Source organism: Pyrus communis, chromosome 16 (genome assembly GCF_963583255.1).
Source record: "Pyrus communis chromosome 16, drPyrComm1.1, whole genome shotgun sequence".
NCBI classification, from domain to species: Eukaryota; Viridiplantae; Streptophyta; class Magnoliopsida; order Rosales; family Rosaceae; genus Pyrus; species Pyrus communis.
The window spans coordinates 8,073,064-8,089,314 of NC_084818.1; the positions used below are offsets into that span (position 1 = coordinate 8,073,064).

The 16,251-nt window shown below is 40.1% G+C and overlaps 2 protein-coding genes across 2 annotated transcripts; one reads left to right on the forward strand and one right to left on the reverse strand.

Moving 5' to 3' along the window:
- Nucleotides 1-2,407: 2,407 nt before the first annotated feature.
- LOC137719999 (lysine-specific demethylase ELF6-like) lies at nt 2,408-10,381 on the forward strand. The gene is made up of 7 exons (XM_068458988.1): nt 2,408-4,056; nt 4,185-4,263; nt 4,434-4,501; nt 5,759-5,909; nt 6,151-6,728; nt 7,267-7,467; nt 7,575-10,381. Exons 1-7 carry the CDS (start codon nt 2,898-2,900, stop codon nt 10,154-10,156), a joined length of 4,818 nt encoding a protein of 1,605 aa, XP_068315089.1. The 5' UTR covers nt 2,408-2,897; the 3' UTR covers nt 10,157-10,381.
- Nucleotides 10,382-10,616: 235 nt separating this feature from the next.
- LOC137720000 (uncharacterized) lies at nt 10,617-15,708 on the reverse strand. Its single transcript, XM_068458989.1, has 3 exons — nt 14,007-15,708; nt 12,579-13,018; nt 10,617-12,431 (listed from the first exon to the last, which is right to left on the reverse strand). Exons 1-3 carry the CDS (start codon nt 14,700-14,702, stop codon nt 10,913-10,915), a joined length of 2,655 nt encoding a protein of 884 aa, XP_068315090.1. The 5' UTR covers nt 14,703-15,708; the 3' UTR covers nt 10,617-10,912.
- Between the last annotated feature and the right edge of the window lie 543 nt (nt 15,709-16,251).

Here is a 16,251-nt window from a genome sequence, read left to right on the forward strand (position 1 = left end):
AAGAGTATAATATTGCATTCATTGAAAAAAAAGGGCATCATAATCAAATATACGTCATGAAGAACTCAGACCCAAAAGGGTCCTTGTAAATTAGATCTAAAAATATTACAATAAAGCATCACCAATAACAAAGCAATGAGTAGACATTAAGCACTCGTCTGAACTTATCGAGAACCGCAAGATTACAAATATCAATAAAATCATTAAACCTCGTGTTACACGAAGATCATGTGAGAACAAAATTTCAAATCATATATTGGGAAAAACAATGCTCATGGGTCTAATCGCTTCACCTAATTACTATCACAATTTTAAAACACCAAATGAAGTAGATCTAACAAATTAAATAACTCCACCATTCACACATAGATCCAAAAGAGATGTAGCACACCAAAATGAAAATTAAAATGAAACAACTCTCCTATATAAAGGGCAATAAACTAGAAACTCTGCTAAAAAGACAAATCAAAACCAAACTCCAAGACAAATTCTTGGAAATGATTAAACAGAAAAAAAATAAAAGAAAAAAAAATCATGTTGTTGCTCCACATCCTTCAGACGTCTGAGAGTGATATCGTTGCAATTTGCAATGGCTAACCCCGTGTACTGTAGGAGTTTGAGACCTTCTTGTCCCACATTGGTCAACAATATTTTTTTACTAGCCTTTATATAGGCTTATTCCTTCTTCTTAGTAATTAGAACTTAGACCATTTGGAAATGGATTGAAGGCTTGAGTCTTATGGTTGTGTGGATTAGGCTTGAATATAATATAGCCTAAATACAATTAATATTAATTTGGAATTTAAAATTAATTAGATTCATTAATTTTAATTTTCGGATTAAGTTTTTTAATTAAAAAACGTTTTGATTAAAAGACACATCTATTAGAAAAAGTTGTACGTTTTGATTAAAAGACACAGCTATTAGAAAGAGTTGTGTACTTCAAATACACTGAATAGGTATTTGAAAGGGTGTGAAACAGCCTATATATTTACAATCACAGTATCCAAGTGAGGATCATCTTTTCTTCCTCCTTATCTTCCGTACAAAATTTCCAGAGAGTAAACATCCAAAGCAATTCGCTAGAGTTCTATAATCCAATGCGGGTTGTAGAATTAGGTAGCTGTATCCTGATCGAGCAGACGTTGTGGAACCACAAGTACACGAGTGGGACAGAAATACTGTTCAAAGGACATAGCGTTTGCGCTAGCCTCTACCTTCAATTCATTCAAGTTAGTATCATTTTAATTTTTTGTAATTATTGTGTTATTGCATTCTGTATTGCAAGTATTTTTGAGTAATAAAATATAAGTATTTCGGTTCTGTATTTCTGTTATTTTATTGTTTCTAAATTGTTCTCCAACAGTGTACTCCCGTCACAATCCAACGTCTTTCATGGCTTTTGACTTAAACCCCATATCAAAAGTGATAATTTGATTCAAAACCTTGTGTTTACTGTGTGAGTAGACCAAAAAGTGACAACCTTAGTGTTTCATGGCAGCAACTTTACACCAAAACAAATAAATGAAAAGGAGGAGAGGAAAGAGACCAAGTCGTATGTGGTTTCACTGATAAATACAAGATTAATACCATCAGAAAAACTGATAAATAAACAAAGTATAAGCATACATTATGTGGTTTCACTGACAATTACAACAAAATTTTGTTAAAACCATCCCAAACTTGATGCAAGTTAGAAAACAATTCTTATATAGTTAGTACTAAGGCGCCGGCTCATTTTTCCAAAATTTTGAGATTGTGTCACTTCCCCAATAGTGAATGAGTTGAATTCCATACAACAAAAAAGAAAAGAGTTAGTGCAAATGAATCATTATCATTTAATTTATAGGCATGATAGTAATCTTCCCTCACTTTCCAAATAATACCTTCCTTGTTTCTTCTTTTACATATTCCCACGCACGATCGTGCCGTACTTATGTTCTGAGAGACTACATCTCTCAACTCAATTGCACAAATGGGGATTGGTAGTTGAATGTCACCTCTCCTCCTCCATTTGGCTTAAAGACAAGAACGAAAGATTAGACTTATTTAAATATTACGGGTTACGTAGTGGTTTAAGATGAATTCTAGACTTTTATTCCATATGACATATCTTGAATTTGATTCCTACCTTAGTAAATCACACGATGGTTGCCAAAAAAAAACTAAAATACCTCTATGAGTATTCCCAGCACTCAAAAAAGTAGATTACCGTGGTAAAACTATCGGTTAACCCCTTTTTTTAATAAAGAAAAAATTAGACTTATTTATTTACTCTTCGATTGGAATTGGACTATATATAGACAATTTTAAATCAATGCCATGTAATTTGATCAATCCAAAAAAATCTAAATTCAACTTTCTCTTAGTCTAGCCACTTCATAATTAGACATACCTTAGACGTCCCTATCTTTTTATATTTTACGACGGCTTCCTGCTCAAATGCGCACCTCAACTAACCGCAACGCGACCCCATCTCAATTCCCAACTCGAGTCGTACGGTCAGAAGTAAACAGTGACTCTCTTCGTGCGCTGTGTCCTAGCCACGCAAATTAGCCACCACCCGCCTCGCCCAGACTCAGCTTCAAGAATGTCGCTCAAAACCTAGACAAACCCTTCTCTCTCTCTCTCCTCTCTCTCATACACACAGACTCTACTCGCAGTTGCAGTTGGCGGTTGCTTCCGAAGGCTAATTGTATCATCAACAAGTCTCGTTGAATTTACAGGTTCTTAATTTCTAAGCATTCTGTCAAAATTTCGCTCAAATCTTTGCACTTCTAGGTTTCGATTATTGGATTGGTCTTGGAACTTCAAAGAACAAAGCTTTTGTGATTGAAAACCAATGTGCCATTAGCTTGTATAGTAGGATATGCTGTAGATGTGAATCTTGGTTATAAATGGGGGATGTTGAAATATCCAATTGGCTCGAAGGGTTGCCATTGGCACCGGTCTTTCGGCCGACGCATACTGAATTCGCTGACCCGATTGCTTATATATCGAAAATCGAGAAGGAAGCTAGTGAATTTGGTATTTGCAAGATTGTGCCACCATTGCCAAAACCCTCAAAGAGATATGTTTTTAGCAACTTGAATAAGTCCCTCTTGAAGTGTCCGGAATTGGGTAGTGATGTAAATTCGTTAGAGGGTTGTTCTCCGACGAGAATGGGTTCTGGGGACGGTGGTAATGATGGGGATGCTAGGGCAGTTTTTACTACAAGGCACCAAGAATTGGGGCAGAGTTTGAAAAGTGTGAAAGGGGCAGCAGTTCAGAATCCGCCATCGGGTGTAGATAAGCAAGTGTGGCAAAGTGGGGAAGTTTATACTTTGGAGCAGTTTGAAACTAAGGCTAGGGCTTTTGCAAGGAGCATACTAGGTTCAGTTAGGGAGGTTACTCCATTGGTTATAGAGGAAATGTTTTGGAAGGCGGCTTCTGAAAAGCCAATATATATTGAGTATGCAAATGATGTGCCTGGGTCTGCTTTTGAAGAGCCAGTGGGCCAATTCATCTCTTCTCATAGGCGGAGGAGGAAGAGGAATTCCTACCAGAGAAGTAAAGAAAACTCTGATAGCAAGAAAACTGAAATGATTAGTAGCAGCAAAAGAACCTCCCGTAATGATGAAGTTAAGAATGTATCTCATAGGAATGTTTCGGATACATGTTCAGAGGCATCCAAATCTACTGCTCCAGAAATATTTTCAGCTGATGAAACTCCCCAATCATCTAGGCGAAAAAATCCAAATTCATGTTGTGATATGGAAGGTACTGCTGGTTGGAAGCTTTCAAACAGTCCTTGGAACTTACAAGTAATTGCACGTTCACCTGGTTCACTTACTCGTTTCATGCCCGATGATATCCCGGGTGTTACTTCTCCTATGGTTTACATTGGCATGTTGTTTAGTTGGTTTGCTTGGCACGTTGAAGATCATGAGCTTCACAGTATGAATTTTCTTCACACTGGATCTTCAAAGACTTGGTATTCTGTTCCAGGTGATTATGCATTTGCTTTTGAGGAACTTATTCGCACTGAGGCGTTTGGTGGTAATCTCGATCGCCTAGGTATGTGAATTCTTTTATGGTTGGTTCATTCATTGTTCACTAAAAGCTTCTGAGCTTCTGAGCATTTGTTTAGTGTTATTACTTCTATAGCATTTTTGTAACTCAGGTCCAGTTTCTCTTATTACCAGCTGCTCTCTCACTATTGGGCAATAAAACAACTTTAATTTCACCTGAGGCTGTTGTTGCAGCAGGGATTCCTTGTTGCAGGTGGGTCCTTCTCTTTCCCCTTCTTGTTACTTCTATGGTTCATTATAATGTTAATTAGGTTGATGATTATTGTTCTTGCTGAATGTTCGGCTTTGATGTGTGGAATTGAGTCTCTGTTGGGTTGGGTCTTTTTGATGTTCTAATTTTGTCCCTTCTGGTTTCTTGTCTAGGTTAATACAGAACCCTGGTGAATTTGTTGTCACTTTTCCAAGGGCTTACCATGTCGGATTCAGCCACGGTAATTACTTTACATTGTTTGCACATATTACTTTATTGTAATGGTAGATGTGACAACTTTTACATTTTGGCTTGAACTCTGTTTTTACTTTGTAAATGCTTACAACATGGCATTTGTTGCAGAAAGAAATTGCATGTGCATTGGACACTAAACATAGGGTATAGAAGTTCTACAAAGAATAGGGTATATATATCAAACGTACAAGAAAAAAGGGGTAAGTACGTAGAGGATTCAATTCCTTTGTGATAGAAGTAGCCCTTGACTACCCATGGATGAAACAGAAATGACAAAAGGCTTCAAATAATTTATCCTTTTGTAATGTCTATTAACTTTGATTTATTGACCATAATCGCTGATGTAGAGCCATAAACACGTATCACCCTTATTATGGTTACTTTTTCTTATAGTGAGAATATACAGTACCTCCTCCAACTAATCTGGAAAACTTTATTCCACTTTTCTGTTGAGCTATTAGTTCAAACGTACTGAACAGAAAGTTGCAAGTTTAAATGGGGGGTATCTTGGATTGTTGTGTCATCAGGAAGAGTGGAGGTTAGGTGCCTTGGATAAATGGACTGTAGAGAGGTTAAAATTCCCACATAATGCGCTTCTTGCATCACCAGAGAATTTGGCCTTGGATATGGCTGAACAGAATAAAGGGATCCTAGTAGCTAACTCCAGATTGATGGACATAGCGCTTTAGTTGAGTTGGTATCCTCCCAGTTTCATTTAGCATATTCCTCTTATCCAGATTTATAGATGATAGACAGGAGGTGGTCAAGACTTAACTCTGCACAAAAACTACACCCTGTTTCTTCCAATTTTTGTGATGACGTTAATCCTTTCATCCAGCTTTCTTCTTCTTCTTCTTTTTTTAATAATTCTCATGTTTCCTAATGTGGAGGTCTTCAGTCCACGTGAGTAGAAGTTGTGCTAAGGTCTTGTGCCTTAGTGCCTTTTCTTCCTAATTCTTTCTTGATAAAATCAAAAGTCATGGACCTCTTCCATTAAAAACAAATTTCTGTTGCAGATATTTAAACCCGATTTCTGACAATAGCAATAGTAAGTTGTATTCATTTGTCTTCATCATAGATTTTATATTACTAATGTCATGGTTCTTTCTGCATGCACTTGATGTTTCCCATTCTAGTCTGCGTCCTTGTTTACTATAAATTTTCTTTTAGTGTATTTAGAACAAATTTTTATTGCCTCTTCAGCATATGTTGCTCATCTTGAGTTTTTGATGAATTACTGTAGGTTTTAATTGTGGGGAAGCTGCTAACTTTGGAACACCACAATGGCTTAAAGTAGCTAAAGAAGCTGCAGTACGTAGAGCTGCTATGAATTATCTTCCTATGCTCTCCCATCAACAGCTTCTATACCTCTTGACCATGTCTTTTGTTTCGAGGTCAGCTAAGCATCTTATTCAAATTACATTGAGCACAAGATAGTCTCAGTATGTCTGTACATGCTGCTTTTGGAACTTGTTCTTTGATGATGGATAACATGACTGTGATAAAGTTGTTCCTTTGCATTTACTCTTCTATGCTTCAGTTAGATAGAACTACACTGTGTCTTTGCTTGTCTTGATAAAATTGTCAACTTAGTTGTTGCTCATGTTTGGTATTGCTGTTTTGTTATTATTCCAGGGTGCCAAGGTCCCTACTACCAGGCGTGCGAAGTTCGCGTAGGAGAGATCGGCAGAAGGAAGAAAAGGAGCTGTTGGTAAAGAAGGCTTTTATTGAAGATATATTAAAGGAAAACAATGTGTTATCTGTCCTTCTTGGAAAAGAATCAAGTTACCACGCAGTATTATGGAACCATGATTTACTTCCATATACAAGTAAAGATTCCGTAACACCCAGTGGTGGTGCTCCTGTTGATATGAATCCAAAGGAAGATGCTACCCATATTCAGTGTGGAAATTATGAAGATGATCAGAACATTCTGATTGACGAGATGAGTTTGTATATGGAAAATATGAATGATTTGTATTTGGGAAGTGATGATTTATCACAGGACTTTCAAGTCGACTCAGGCACATTGGCATGCGTGGCTTGTGGAATACTTGGGTTTCCATTTATGTCTGTGGTGCAACCATCTGAGAAAGCATCAAGGGAGCTGCAAACTGAAAATTTTATGTCTCAAGGTTCACCTGGGGTTTCAGGACTTGAAAAGTCTCATTCGTTTCCAGACTGTCACACATCTGTCAAGGGAAATGTTACAGGTATAGGAATTTGGATCCACATATTTTTCGTTGCTCATGTTTTTGGTTTTCTCAATTAACTTCCTAGTTTGTCATTGAGAGAAGACAAGTGGATATAACTTAACAGTGTAAAGTATATTCGGAGCCCTCAAAAATAGCTATTTTCCTATGTAATGGTTAGAGTGTTCATCTTTTGGGAGTCTAGTGATGTTCTGTTGGTCAGCATTATAGGTTTTGACATTGGGGTACTTAGAACTGCCTCAAATTCTTCACAATTCCAGTTGCGAAGCATCTGTGATTAATTTGTGGGATGTTCCTGTGCACAATGTTTATGACCAGCTGCCTCTGTTTTTGATTTAGGACCTTGAATCAGCTGATTGTCAACTGTATCAATTGTTCTCTGTATTGTATGTTATCATGCCAATACGGTAGATTGCTCCTTTATGTCCTAAAGTTTTTCAATTGTGACGTAGTAGTAGGAACTGGGGAGTTATACATTGTTTCCAGGTGTTTTTCATGAAAGCAAATTTTGAAGTCTATTATTTTCTTTGTTGTGCAGAAGAGGACCTCGTTTCTGTTCCCAACGTTTCTCCACCTTCGAATGGTCCCTTAATTCCTTCCACAGCCAAGCTAAAAAAGGGTTGGAATACTGATAATAAATTTCTGAGACCAAGGAGTTTCTGCCTTGATCACGCTGTTGAAATTGTGGACCTGTTGCAGTGTAAAGGTGGAGCGAACATGCTTGTAATTTGCCATTCTGGTAAGTTTGGCTTTTTCCACGATTATTTTTTTTCAAAAGAATAGTAATTGATATTTCTCTGTTAATTTGCAAAGTTAGTTGAATCTTTACTCTTTGGATTTCTGCAGACTATCAAAAAATAAAGGCTCCTGCTGCAGCAATTGCAGAGGAGATTGGTTGCCCCTTTAAGTATAATGAGGTTCCTTTGGATATCGCGTCAAAGGAAGATCTGAATTTGATAGAGCTTGCAGTTGATGATGAACGTGATGAATGTGGAGAAGACTGGACCTCAAAGTTGGGTATCAACCTACGGTACTGTGTCAAGGTCAGAAAGAATTCATCCTCGAAGCAAGTCCAGCATGCATTGACATTGGGTGGCTTGTTCTCCAAACAAAGTCGCAGCTCAGATTTTCTAGCCGTCACATGGCAATCAAGAAGATCTCGATCTAAAAAGCTTAATCATCCAGCGGATTGTACACCATGTGAGAACGTTGAGGAAAAGGATGAAGTGGTGGGCAGAAGGTCAGATGGCACCTCTATTAAGAGGGAAGAAAAAATAATTCAATATTCAAGACGAAAGTCTAAGCTAAAGGCAGGGAGTTCTACAGGAACAGGTAGGGTCTTTGGGCACCCTGGTACAGGTGTTGAGGGTAGTAAAGACAGCAGAATGGCAACAGAAAGTAACATTTGCGGCATTGGGAATTCCACAAGCAGTGGTGCAATACTTGATTTCTCTGCGTCAAGCGGAATGTCTGAAATGTATCCTGTTGTCCAGATGTCTGAAGCAGCCACTGATATCAGTTTGTACTCTACTTCTTCACAAGTTTCAGAAACAATAACTGCTGCTATGTTAATAGCTGGTAGTGTTGAGGCACAGGTCGAGAATCACAGTTTTGAAGAAAGAAACATGAAAGGTAACGGTTGTAAGTTAGCATCAAGGGATAATTCTGATATGCAAGATGAGATGAGGATTCTTGAAGAAGCCCATGAGAACAAGTCTGCTACTCCACCTGTCATTGCAGCTGATGAAAGTGTTCCAATGCAAATAGAGGAGCAGAAAATGGAAAAATTCAACAATACCAGCGACAATTGTAATCAAGTATCGGAAGGGCAGTCCCAAGTTTTGGCTCATGAGAATGCTCTGATGGATGACATTTCTGTTCTTGCTGAGACAACAAATTTATGTGCTTCCGACTCAATTGTTACAAGTTCTGAGCCACAGATGGTGAATACAGTCCTGGAGAAATCTTGCATGAGCAATGAAATTTGTGATTCCGTGATCTTGGATGAAGTGCAGCAAGAAATCCGAACTACCAACAGAAGTAAAGACAAGACGCCAGTTTCATGTAGTTCCCATAATGATGAAGACTTGAGCAATGATGTGTCTTTAGTATGCAAACTGGAAGAAGAAATTAAGAGTCCGAAAGGAGGAAATGAGGAACCCAGTTTAAGTGGAAGACAAATGAAGGAGCCTTCTCCTGCTTCGGTAGAAGGTACTTCTGGAGTTCCAAGAGAGCTGTGTGCTGCAGCAGATTTTTGCTCTGTTCTGGTTTCACATAGTGAAGAATTTCTAACTGCAGATAGAAGCGAGGAGGAACATGTCTCGACTTCAGTGACTCAAATGGAAGTAACTCAACCTTGTATCTCAATGGAAGAATTTTCTGAAGTGCCAAGGGGAGGCTCTTCTGTGGAAGGCACAGACGATGGTGTGAATTCAGACGCTGTATTTCAGCAAGAAGTCCAGACTACAAATGGAGCTATAGAGGCACCCATACTTAGTCTCGTCATAGAAACAGAACTGCAGCCCACACCTGGTTTGGTTGAAGAATTTGAGGTTCCCGGAGTGACCTGTGCAACAGATAACATCATTGGTTCTATGGCTTTGGATGGTGAAGAGTGGAAAAACCGTCCCACAAATGGTAATGAGGAACTCGTCTCTAGTCAAGATACTTCAAAATGCCAGCCATCTCCTTTTATCCAAACATATTCTAGAGCTAAAAGAAAGGCTAGTGCTGCTCAGGACTCGCGCAATGGTGGTAAAGTTTGCTCATCCCAACATGATAAAGAGATGGAAAACATTGGGTCTTCAAGTACGGTTGCACCAAGGCTTGAAAACCCTGCACCAAGTCCTGAAATGAGAAGAAAAAGAAAGAGAGGATTGGAGCAAATAATAGATGACAACCTCGATTCCAATGGATTTATTAGGGGCCCGTGTGAAGGGTTGAGACCAAGGGCTGGGAAGGATGCAACGAGTGGGAGTGGGATGGACAACATTTACGAAGAGGTGGAGGAGAAGCCGGTGACAAAGAAGGTGAAGAAACCTTCAGATGTCCATGTTCCTCCCAAGAAAGAACAAGCAAGGAAGTCTCACAGGTGCGACATAGAAAGCTGCCGTATGAGGTTTGCAACAAAGGCGGAGCTAATGTTGCACAAGCGTAACCGTTGCCCACATGAAGGGTGTGGCAAGAGGTTCAGTTCCCACAAGTACGCAGTGAGTCACAGCCGTGTGCATGATGATGATAGGCCCCTCAAGTGTCCGTGGAAAGGCTGCTCCATGTCGTTCAAGTGGGCATGGGCCCGCACTGAGCACATACGCGTGCACACCGGAGAACGGCCTTACCAGTGCAAGGTTGAGGGATGTGGCCTCTTCTTCCGGTTTGTATCGGATTATAGCCGTCACCGACGGAAAACCGGGCATTATGTGAGCTAACCTGCCTGGTAATCTGGTGAGGTTGGCTTTTGTAACATATAAGCAGAAGGGGCTTCTGGGGTCAAAGATGCCTGCAGGATCTCATGTAACAATTTTTTTGTTTTTTCGGTTAAAATCTCCTGTAATCTTTGGATGTTCTGGTTAGGCGTAGATAAGGAACGAATTAACTTTTTTTGTAGATTGCAGTCACCGATTATTTGAATTCACTCATAGTTTTTGGGTCAATATTTTTTATTACACTATTATTTCATTTTTCAACAAAAGGCTTTTGACGTAGATACGTATCCGTCGACGCTGCGATGGAAAAGAACTCCCATGTCACGTCTCTATTAGCCTATTTCTCTTCTCATGTGACTTGTCATTCAGGCGACAAACCTTTGTCATGTAAGTTTCTCTTGCCTGAACAAGCAAAACTCGTTTTGCTCAAATTTGAAATTCACAATAAGTAGAATACTATTGATTGCAATGAAAGAATCAGCCTTAATTTCAATCTTTTGGTTACAAAATCCTACCTACACAGAATGGAAAATGCCCCAAAATTTCATTTCTTAACCCCCAATACAAACAAAAGAATACAAGGTAAAAGAACTCGAGAAATATTTACAGCAGAGTATACTCTGGGTGCCAAAAAATTTACCCTTCTCTGTACGAATAAATATGGAGACAAGATATAGAACAAAATGCCGACGACCTTAGAGCAGCACCGATGAGAATCCTCAGGTAACCTACTTGTGCGGTAGAAAAATGAATAAATTCCTATGCCAAAAATAAAGCTTCCAAATAATCATCAGTATAAGCTAAGCACGGCCAGTGATCAGTTTGAATCCGTACTAACGATGAAACATCGGACACTTCCATTTGGAAGAGGAGATGATACCTTGGTGGAAGAAATATCAAAATGAGTATGCTACCCATGTTTCTTTTGCGGGTGTTGACATGACTGTCCCTTTCATCTGCATCGTCACCGAATGTAAGATGAAGCGGGCCTCTATCAAAATTGGTCTCCGAGCTAGTAATGTCAAGGGAAGAATCTGAGGCCTCGTCCTTCCAGATGATGTCCCTAATGATTCCTTCATCCTTTACGACAGTAACAAGTGGTTCACCTATCACACTTACAACGAAGGGTGCCAAATAGCGCTCAGTAGCCTGAATCAAAGACGATGCAGGGACTTCTAGTAGCTTGACCGACCGAGTACCACTTATAGCGGTAACCCCTTTGCCTCCTTTCAACTGAAACGTCTCTCGCGCAGTGTTGGAAATGCCACATGCCACCCAAAGAGCACTGAACAAATCTAAGTAATAACCAGGTACGGAATCTTTCTGGATGCCGGGTGGTACAATAGCCTTGAGAAACATATCCTCTATGCCCACAGTGATAGTGTGAAGCTGTCCCCTGATTATCTGACCATTTTCAGCACTTGTCTCAATTGAAACATCAATCAGACCTGGTGTGGGTTCCCGTGGTTCCAATTCAATCGTTACACGAGCTCTATAACTTTCCTCTTTCCCACAACCATTTTCTACAGGAACAATAGCTAATGAGGCGGTCTGATCAGGTATATTTGTTTTACCGGGAAGCTCACTTAGAAGAAAAGGTATATGATATGATGAAATGGACCCGTATGCTGCAGAGGACGAAAATTTTAGCACTGTTGCATATAGAGCAGGAAGGGTATCTAATTCATTCGAACAACAGGCAGGGGAATCAACTCCCCATATTCGATTGAAAGGCTCAGATTCAAACCTCAAACTACATGATAGTCTAACCTTAATTCCTGGCATATGTCTAAAATCAGGAATGCATGAGAAATGCGTCCTCAATGTTCTTAATATCTCTGAAATATTTGAATCTGTCACACGCAATGGCTCTGGTGGTCGATCAATTCTTCGATCTTCAGGGATAATTTGGACATTACCATTGTCATCAATTCTTTGAGCTTCTGGTGTAATCTGGACATTACTACTGTCATCAATATCACTATCCTCTACTATGGGTTCAATGTCCCTGATGCCTTCTAAGTAACCAGGATCGTTACTTCCAATACCCAGAGTTGATAAAGACAAGGACCAAGACTGTTTGACTAGTAGGGGGATTACTCGCTCAAGGTGGAAATATGAGGAGATGGTCTTAGACTTCTTGAGACTCTGACAAAAGTGAGGAGCCTGGACATTGAAACTGGAATGTGAAGATGGTGAAATACTGAGTTCTTCCCCAAGATTCAGCAGGACCCTGAGCTTCTTTCCCGGCACGCAGATCAGAAGCCGAAGGTAGATCCTACAGAAAGACCATAACAAACCAACATCAGCTAATCGTGGCTATTGCCAAGCTTACTAAAATTGTATATAGTTCCCATACAAAAAGAAAGGGTAAGATTCTTAAAGCAAAAGTCAAGAAGAGAAAAAGAAAGTTTATGAATCATACATTGCATTGTCACGAGCCTCCAAATCAGGAAAGTAAAGGCAAGTAAATGCCAAAAGGCGAGACAATCTAAGGAACAATCGAGAGCTCTTGTGATGCATCAAGAAGGTTTGACAGATGCCAAGAACTCTGCTTCCCTGGGACCATGATCTCAGTCCTGTATATGGGCCATGTTTACCAACTAGGAAGGCCATGAACTTGGTAAGAAGCTCTAGCAATCCACGAGGAGGAATTGTATCACTTTCAGCAATTCTATTAAATATTGGAAAGAAAGAAACCAAGCTGTAATCCAATTTCACTTTTGGAAGCAAATGCTCATCAAATGTCTGAAGCAGGCGCTCTCCCAACCAAAGGTGCTTTTGACAACCCAACAAGCGATCAGTCAAAACAACTACCACCGGAACCAATCTCCGACACTCCAACATCAGGTCCACCAGCATCCCCTGGAAATAGAAATTTGGAGACATTAAAAACGGCACAGATACAAGAATGAAAATACACTTCCCACTTCCCTCTGAACTAAAGACCATTGAAGCAATTGCATGGTTGAGACTAAAAAATAATTGTACCAAAGAAGCAAATCTTAGTATCTTACCCAAATACTTTTTCCTTGACCATAAAAAGCTTAACAAATGTTTGTGATCAGATTCTTGGGGAAATTAAGCAACTTTAATATCATTGGTGGATGTGCCAAACAGACACTAATAGTAATGATTTCCCTTTTTCTCTGGCACATTGTTGCCACGTTAAATGTATGTCAATTAATCTTTACTGATCACTTCATAGCATTCTAACATCTAAGCCTGATCAAGACATACATCCACATCACCCAACCACTTAACAAGTCAGATACCAAGTCACAAGAAATAGTTATGGGAAAGCTAACAACTACTTTTTATTTAACATCAAGCAGACCAAATACTTCCAAAGCAAGATCAGATATAGAGAAAAACGAAAAGAAAAGTCAATTACACAAACATCATCCTTCATACTTTTAAAAGATGAAAAGACCATATAAAAAAGTCCATCACCCTAAATCTATGAAAAACCAATATTTTTAGGACAAACAATGCCGCTGCAACTAATGTCAATTTATTAGACGTCAATACTATTTAGTTTTAGAAGCATCGACAGTTTTTCCCAAATTTTAGACACTAACTATTGTGGTAGATGATCTCGAAATTTCTTAGTTGCTAGATATAACTATTACATCAATGTATATACTATCATATCAGCAAATAACAACTATTTGGTTCTTCTAGTAGTCCTTCCAAAATTCTGATATTTCAATTCAAACTCAAAGCTAAGGGGAGGACTAATTTGTTGTCTAAACCTAAAAGTATCCTCAGCCATAAATATAAAATTTCATATCTAATATCTTGTAAATGTAGTAGAACGTATAGATAGAGACTGAGGAAGAGAGAAAACTACCTGTATATTCCTAAAAATGGTGGAGTCCATGAGACTTCGAGTGGTGGAAGGATCATTGTCTGAATGAGATGAAGCCCCAATCAAGAACCTATGCAAAGTTCGAAATGCCACTGCAGTTTCAGTACTCCCTGGAGGCAACCATTTGAATGCTGATACACAAACAAGTCCATCTTCAAACAACCTCACCACCAACTTATCATTCACCTCACCATCCTCGCCCAAAACACTCTTCTCTGGTTTCAAGACATCAACACAAACGAAGCAAAATACAAGCAGGTCAAGCTTCAAGGCTTTCAAAGCAAGGGGGTCGAACACACTCGGATAGAATCTTGAACCCATATCAACAATGGTCTTCACTTTCTTTACTTCCCTTCTCAACACCAACTGACCAAATCCCAGCAACCAATGCACCGCCAGCAATCGAAAAACCAAGTGGTGCTGCGATTCTTTGGACAGCAGCACAAGCCGCCTCGCAATGTTGCCTTCTTGCCCATCAAATGCGTCCCAAAACCTTGGAAACATGGTCAAAACGATATGGCAGAGCATAGGATCAGACGAATAAAGCATCCCGAAAAATTGCACCTTGAGCTTCGAAATTTGGAGCTCCGATGCTGCCGCCATTGGCATTATCAGAGCCAAGAACTCAACCATCGCACACGGCGTCAACACTTGCGGCCATTCCAGCAAAAAACCCATCGCCCTCAACAACTCCTTGTAATTCAAACCACCCAAGCTCTCCTTACCCGACCCGTTCTGCGGTGAGCTGAACGGTAACAAAGGCACCGCCGTATTGAGAATCGAAACGCTGAGATTTTCGACAACGATATTGTGAACGACGGTGGTGAACAACAGAATGTAGCTCTGAGCGGCGTGAGTCCTCTCGTTCTGGCACAAGCTCCAGAGATGTCCGCCGATTTCGGAGAGCTAAGAGGGCCGAGCTTTCTCCACCTCTCGAAGGCACTCGCACGCCAGCGCACGCGCCTGACGGTCGACGCCATGATTGGGACGGTTGATCACCGTTAAAAGCAGCTCCACCAGCGATTCGACGGTGGAGATCGGCACCAGGTCGTCATCGAGAGAGACGACGACGGATGTGACGGAGAGCATCATCTGCTCCTTGAGAGCGAACGTGATGTGGACCCCATCGGCCGGTGTCCGGATCAGAGCGCGAAGGGTTTCGATGAGGCGGTGGAGGACTTTGCTTCCGGAAATGGCGTCGTTGGCGATGGCGGTGGCAAAGAGAGGGTCGGAGAACTCCTCGAGGACGGTGATGACGTGGAGCTTGAGGGGGAATTCGCGCTTGGCGATGGATGAGAGGGCTTGGTCGAGGAGGGAGAGGAGTATCGGCTGAGCGGATGTCCATCTGTGCTGGCGTGCGCCGCCGTGCTGGAAGTCGTCGATTAGCGACTCCCAGTCTTGGTGAGAGAGTTGCTTTTACGGCGGAGGTGACGGCGGTGACGGAGATGGTGCTTCTGGTGGTTTATCGGACATGCTTCTGCCGCTGCCCGATCTGCCGAGCTTTACATCAGACTGAGAGTCGGCCAGTGGGATTGTGATTCCGGTAATTGTGTGGAATTGGAATCAAAAGAGAGGCAAATTTGGATAATTTTGGGTCGGAGATTGGAAGGGCCGGTGCGCCACCGGTTCGAGCAGAGGGGGCTGAGATTGGGGCGTGAGTGAGAGTGCGGCTTCCCGTCGTATAATTTTCTAAATTTAGTAATTGTTGGGTTAATCAATTGGTAATTAGAAATTTTGACATGTTTCCCATAGATTTCTTTTTTGTCGACTAAAGGGACTAGTTTCAGCCTCTCTTGCCATTGATTGAATTCAAAACGTGTTTTATAAAAACATATTTCATATAGATTAGGGACCAAAAAATGATTACACTTAGTTACTGCTCTTGAATTTTTTTTTTACACTTTATCCTAGTATTTTTATTTATGATCTTGACAATAGTTAAATGATACAAGTAATACTAATTGAACGAAAAGTCAGAATTTCAAGTGTAGAGACAAATGTTCTCACCAAGAACGAAATCGCATATAGATTTGAAAGTGACCACACCACTCAAAGAAAAGTTTTATCTTTACTACTAACTTTTAGTCAATCAAGCTACCGACTTCTTATATACTGTAGCGTTTTTTTTAAAACACGACTCTCATCAGTTTTACATTTTTTTTTTTTTTTTTTTTTTTCAATTTCTCAAATTCAGAATTACAACATTTTTATTCACACGTTTGCAACT

Coding starts and splice junctions, on each gene's coding strand:
- LOC137719999 (XM_068458988.1), top strand. CDS start 2,898: ATGGGGGATGTTGAAATATCCAATTGGCTCGAAGGGTTGCCATTGGCA. Junction 4,264..4,433: donor GCAGGGATTCCTTGTTGCAG/GTGGGTCCTTCT, acceptor TTTCTTGTCTAG/GTTAATACAGAACCCTGGTG. Junction 7,468..7,574: donor GCTTGTAATTTGCCATTCTG/GTAAGTTTGGCT, acceptor GGATTTCTGCAG/ACTATCAAAAAATAAAGGCT.
- LOC137720000 (XM_068458989.1), bottom strand. CDS start 14,702: ATGGGTTTTTTGCTGGAATGGCCGCAAGTGTTGACGCCGTGTGCGATG. Junction 13,019..14,006: donor CCATTTTTAGGAATATACAG/GTAGTTTTCTCT, acceptor TTCTATTTCCAG/GGGATGCTGGTGGACCTGAT. Junction 12,432..12,578: donor GAGGCTCGTGACAATGCAAT/GTATGATTCATA, acceptor GTCTTTCTGTAG/GATCTACCTTCGGCTTCTGA.